The 6,728-nt window shown below is 39.8% G+C and overlaps 1 protein-coding gene across 1 annotated transcript; it reads right to left on the bottom strand.

Annotated features, from left to right (window-relative positions):
• Positions 1–4,420: 4,420 nt before the first annotated feature.
• On the bottom strand, positions 4,421–6,392 carry LOC145130995 (uncharacterized). The gene has a single exon (XM_079065746.1). It carries the CDS (start codon positions 6,322–6,324, stop codon positions 4,666–4,668), a length of 1,659 nt encoding a protein of 552 aa, XP_078921872.1. The 5' UTR covers positions 6,325–6,392; the 3' UTR covers positions 4,421–4,665.
• Between the last annotated feature and the right edge of the window lie 336 nt (positions 6,393–6,728).

A 6,728-nucleotide genomic window follows, 5' to 3' on the forward strand; every position in this document is an offset into this window, starting at 1 on the left:
TTTTCAAGGAAATTGTCTTTCCCTTCAAATCCTTCTCTCCAAATCATTCACCCTCCTACTCCTTCCTTGACACATCAACTTCCGACATCTCTCCTATGTTTTGTGACATGTTTCTATCAAACACTTCTCAACCCAACACCACCACTCCTCTTGGTTCCACTACAACCGAAGATCCTCCCATAATCCCCTCAGATCCTATACCTGACACTACTTTTTCTCCTCTCGGTTCTCCTCCATCCAAGAACGTCATTCCCATTTTTCCCATAACCCTAGTGTTACTCGCTCTCGTGTTGGCATTTCCAAGCCCATCCAACGCCTAAATCTTCACACCACTACCGAATCTCCATTGCCTAAATCTCACCCCCAATCCCTTCAAGACCCTAATTGGTCCATTGCCATGCAAGATGAATTTTGTGCTCTTATTGATAATAACTCGTGGACTCTTGTTCCTGTTGGGTTATGAGCATTCTAACACTCCTAAGTGTACATGCAACCCTAAATACCTTTGATCTATGTTTTCTCTATTATACATACAATTATGAACATCCAAGGTATTATCCTAATCTAGCATACAAAATAATAAATATAACAAGATAGAATACATACCTCTTTGATGTAGAATGTCTTCATGAAGCTTGAGTGCCTAGTGCCCCAAGTGTGACACCTCAAATGGTTCACACAACACCAAATACACTTGGAATAACTTGAGAGAAACTTGAACACTCCTTGAAATCGTCTAGCCCTCACACTCACACATTAGTGCACGATTTCTTGAGCCATGGGATTCTTTTATATGGTGGCTATTAGGGTTACACCATGTAACTCATAACTTTACCCATTCCTTATGCTCCATGGATTTTAACCTCCATGAAGTATCCATGGATCACCCCATGGACTTAGTCCAACATAAGGAATCTTGGATCACAGGCCCACATATATAAGAATGAATGATTTACACAATCAACCCATATATTTAATTAGTCTCCTTTTGATCACTTAATTAATTCCAAATTAATTCTTGATCAATACTAATTAAATAACCTTATTAATATATTAGAACTTATAATATATTAACCAACCTTAAGTGTTATTTCTCTCATTATAGTCTATCCAAATGCATGATGCCATGCAACCCAAATGGACCATGCCGGGTCGGGTCAAGTCTTACCAATTATAGTTATGGACTTAGACATTAATCCAACAGTTCCAAGGCCAAAGGGGCCAATATTGTTCGCTCTAAGTGGTTATACAGGAAGAAACAAAAGGCGGACAGCTCTCTTGAACGCTATAAAGCGTGCTTGGTGGCAAATGGAAAAAGTCAACGACTAGGGATTAATTATGAGGAGACTTTTAGCCCGGTTGTCAAACCTGCTTCAATTAGGACTGTTATGAGCCTTGCCATCTCTCGTCAATGGCATATCCATCAACTTGATGTCAAGAATGCATTTTACATGGTCATCTTCAAGAGATAGTCTACATGCACCAGCCACCGGGATTTCGAGACTCCACTCATCATGATTATGTGTGCCGCCTTCAGAAGTCTCTTTATGGTTTGAAACAAGCACCCTGTGCTTGGTTTCAACGCTTTGCTTCTTACATCACCAACATCGGCTTTACTCATAGCCAATGCGACTCTTCTCTTTTTATTTTTTGCAGGGGTACTGAAGTAGCATATATGCTACTCTATGTGGGTGATATTATTCTTACATCTTCCACCATGGCTCTCATGTAATGCATCATCTCTCTTCTAGCCTCTGAGTTTTCCATGAAGGATCTAGGAGACCTATCATATTTTTGGGGCATTGCAGCTTCTCGTGAAAACAAGGTCATATTTATTTCTCAATGCACATATGCTATGGAACTTCTTGAGAGAGCCAACAAGTCTAACTGAAACCCTTCTCGCACCCCTGCCGACACTCAGTCCAAATTGGATCCTTCTGGCCTATCAGTTTTAGACCCAGCTTTATATCGCAGCTTGACGGGTGGTCTCCGGTACCTCACATTCACCCATCCAGATCTTTCTTACGCCGTGCAACAGATTTGCCTTTTCATGCACGGCCCCAGGGAGCCACATCTTCATGCCTTGAAGCATATTCTACAATATGTTCGAGGTACCCTTGATTATGGGCTTCAGTTACATCCCTCCTCCACTACGGGCCTTATTGCGTACTCTGATGTAGACCGGGTAGGGTGCCCGTCCACTAGACTCTCCACTAGTGGCTATTGCATTTTTCTTGGTGACAATCTTCTCTCCTCGTCCTCAAAACGTCAACCAACTGTTTCTCGTTCGAGTGCAAAAGCCGAATACAGAGGTGTAGCCAACGTTGTAGCTGAAACTTGTTGGCTATGCAACCTGCTTCGAGAACTTCACTCTCCTCTTGCTAAAGCAACTATTGTCTACTGTGCCAACGTCAACGATGTGTACTTATCATCCAATCATGTTCAGCATCAGCATACCAAGTATATAGAGATGGATATCCACTTTGTTCGAGACAAGGTTGCCATAGGTCAAACCCGTGTTCTACATGTCCCTTCGTCTCTTAGTATGCAAACATCTTCACCAAGGGTTTGCCATATTCCATCTCCACGTATTTCCGATCCAGTTTGAGCATTTTTCCTCGTCCGCCCGCTCAAACTGTGGGGGTGTATTAGTGTATATGTATTATACTTATGTAGCTCATTTCTATTAGATTATTAGCCCATGTATATGATGTAGCCCAATACTTTTTATTTGTATATATTCCATTGTTCAATGAAGATCTCGTTATGGGAAAATACCATTATATCAGAACTAAGAGAATGTACATGAGATAATCAGTTTAAAAAGGAGATCATTATGTGAACATTTACACAAGATGATGACTTCAAAACAGATTGAGATAATTATAAATTATAATTGGATTCTGACTTCATTATGGAATGAATAGTAAGTTTTGTTGGAATGAGGACCAATACAAACATAATTGTACGGTCTACTAAATAAGAATACACTGCTACTTCAGAAGTTGAAATCTAATATGATTGTATGAACTAGATCATTGAAAACTAGTTTGAGTCATTCCATTTAGGGATAACCTAGAAATCTTTTGTGACTTATAGAGTGTACTTAATCAAGCTAAGAGACTCTATGTCACATCAGAACACCAATCATATTCTACAAGACATTTAACTATACTTAAAGTAAAGTCAAATATGGAGATGACAGTATTCACAGAATTCACACAAATTAAATTTAGCCAGACTCATTAATAAAGTCCTTCTTTTAAGCTAAGTATGAATGGTCACACTTCAGCTATAGGACTTCATTATTCTAAAAATGAGATTTTGATTTGAATTTAGTATTTAGATATTGGAATATTAACACAACAACTATTATATTGTTTTGATATATTGGGATACGATCTTCACAAGCATGTTTGTTGTGTTCTATATTAACATGTTTAATCCATTAATAATCTTATTATTCTAAAAGTTCATAGTAAATTATAATTGTGGGAGCAATTATTAAGTAAGACTAATATGAATTGGATTGGTTGACTCTCACCAGATGAAAGTAGGCAAGTGGTTGCAATCAAGATTTATAGGTACTTGTCAGAGAACTAGTACTGAACGTACCCACATCAAGGTCACCTTATATTTGTATCATTAACACCTAAGATACATAGTGGGAACGAACACGAACACACTAAATTTCTTAACAAACGAACATGAACCACCTTATATTTGTATCATTAACACCTAAGATACATAGTGGGAACGAACACGAACACACTAAATTTCTTAACAAACGAACATGAACATAAAATTTTATTCGTTTAATTGTTAGTGTTCGTTCATTTATCATTTAAATTTAAACAAACGTACATGAACAATTTTCCATTCGTATATGTTCGATTCGTTTACAGTCATAATGGTTGGTGTTTGTGCAAAGTACAATGTATATCTCATCATCCTTTGTCTGTGAATTGTGGTGATGGTGATGATAGTGAGGTTGTTGGTGGAAACAGTAAGGTGGTAATGCTTGTGGTGGCAGCAGTAAGGTGGTAGTGGCGGTGGTGGTAATGCTTGTGGTGGCAGCAGTAAGGTGGTAGTGGCGGTGGTGATGATGATTAGTGATGATAGTGGTGGTTATTTTAGAGTTTGAAGTTTTTTCAAAACTAGTCCTTGTAGTAGGGTTTTTTTTTGATTTGGTGTGAGGGCAAATCAACAAAATATAAAGAGGGGCACTTACGTCATTTCACACTTAGCTAACAGATCAATATAAATTGGGTTAAGTCCCAGGAACCAAGGGCGATGCCAAACAGTGAAATAAGGATCATCCATGACGAAATCGAAATAGTAGGACCAAAAGTGTTGTTTTGTGAAAACCACAGGGACCAAAATTGTGTTTTACTCTAATGAGAGAGAGAGAGAGAGTCAATGCCATTAATTAATATTTTATCCATTATTAAAGTTTTGGTACAAAAGCTGACGAATTTAGTAGTCCACGTTAGGTCACCAGATACGGCTGACCATAACTTTCAACGCTGATAAAAATGCAACTACTTCCTACCAATCAAAAGCAACACCACCAAAAACGAAAAAACAAAATCAAAAAGTCTAAAATCAAAGATCAAAAACCGTGATTTGCTACTTACATGGAAGTTCTTTTCAAAAAATCATGTTCTAATGCCTTTTGAAAACACCCCACAGCTTCCCACCACCAATTGTTTCCTGTAATTTCTTAGCACCTTCAACCTCCATTGTTACAAGCTTCAGTAAATGCAACAAAGCACCTGATTTCACCATCTGTTTGCAGCATTTCTTCGAATGTGTTAAGGACATTAGTATTGAAATAGGGTATTTCTTGTCGATATTTTTTATCGATGGATCTAAGAGATGAACCACATTCATTATCCCTTTCTGTTCCTTCCTGTAAATTCTCCTGTTTTCTGTATAAACCAAGATTGTTGATAACGCCTTTGCAGCAGCTTCGATTTCTTCCATAGCTTTCCCATCGAGCATTCTAATCAATGGCGGAATGAACCCTAATTCGCCTAATTCTTTTTGGGTTTTCGTGTTGTATCCCACCTTGTAAATTGCTTCAGCAGCATGGATTCTAACGCCTAATACCCCACAATTTAACACAGCAATGAGCCGATTTAAGAAACCATTCGTAATTATGAGTTCGACCAGACGTTGATCGGAAGCTAAATTGCTCAAAAACTCAACTGCAACATCTAAGCTCCCAACAACAGGGGAAGAATCCCAGAAGCTTTTCAAACTATTGATCCCTCCTTTTCGAGCAATTAAAAGTTTTATATCATCGTCTTCTCTAACGAGATTGCTTAAACACGCAATTGAATGCTCTTGTGCTAGCGCAGTTCCTGAGCTAGCGAGTGTTAGAAGTACAGAAATTGCGTGTTCTTCCATAAAATCGTCTCTCGTCTCGGAGAAGGTGGTTAAATTCCGGAGTACGGCGGCGGCGAATGCTTGTGAACTCGGAGTACCCGACTGGCAAATCTCTAATAACGATGAAATCCCACCTCTTGAAGCAATTACTATTGCGTTTTCTTTGGAAAGGGTTAATGCTTGAAGCGTAATGCACGCTTTCTCTTTGGCCAATCCGCTACCTGATTCGAGAACTCGAATGAGATAATGGAGTAACAGCAAACCTTCCGCCATTAACCCGTGTTTGCTCGAATCAACTGTTGAAATCCTAGCAATTGCTGTCACCGATTTTTCTCTAATTTCCATTGAAGATCCGGAATCCAGAAGACGCACAAGCACCGGAGCTACTCCCTGCGCGACGGCGATCAGAACATTCTTATCGTCTTCTTGGATTAGCCTGAAGAGTGAGTCAAGAGCTAACGTTCTAGAATCAACCGAACCCATCTGCAACCGAGTTACCAAATTCCTCGCCTCGATTCGAACGGATTCCCTCTTCGAAACCGATAAGGAAGAAACGACTCCGTCATTGAGAACGCCGCTTTTGATTAAAACCTCCCAGTCTCTGATGTGGTTGTCCAGTTTTGCTGAGATGGAATCGACTTCATTTTGGGTTTTGAGCTTGCCGCCGGGGAGATTCGAGCTGTGGCAGGTGAGGGAGAAAGTCAGAGCGTCGGAGAGAGTTCGAGAGAGAGAACGGAGGAGGTCAACGGAGAGGGAGTTCGGAGGGAAGTCGGAGAGCTCAGAGAGTTGGGCTTTGAGGTCGGAAAGTTTTGTTTCCATGAGCGACCATTTCCCTTTGAAAGATTGAGTTTTGTGGATTGAATCGAGTAGCGATTCAAGAACGTGGATGGTTTCAGCCTCGACGGCGTCGTCTTCATTTTCCGGCAGCTTCATGCCGGCCTTAGGAACGTTGATGCGGGGAAAAAGGGAGAGAGAGTCCGTGCGCGCGGGTATTGAGTAAGTGGAAAGACGAAAGGAAGGATATACGAAATAATTAGCGGGGTGAAGCTAAAGACCAACGCGCAGGTTAGGCATGTTCAATCACGCGCGCGCAAAGATAACCAAAAAAACTAGTATCGTATGTATGTATGTATGGATAAACGTAATACATGTATGTTTGTATGTATGTATGTAAAGTGAATGAGAGAGAGTTACACCAAAAATATCATCAAAATGACACATCAAAGACAACATCTACGATATCAAAGGCAATAAGTGCAATAGCGATGGATGAAATTAAGCACTATATGATTCATGATCTAATGGGGACAACATTCTTGCATCGTGCCATCGACATA

This window comes from Lactuca virosa, chromosome 1, assembly GCF_052849685.1.
Source record: "Lactuca virosa cultivar CGN04683 chromosome 1, Lactuca_virosa_CGN04683_v6, whole genome shotgun sequence".
Taxonomy (NCBI): domain Eukaryota; kingdom Viridiplantae; phylum Streptophyta; class Magnoliopsida; order Asterales; family Asteraceae; genus Lactuca; species Lactuca virosa.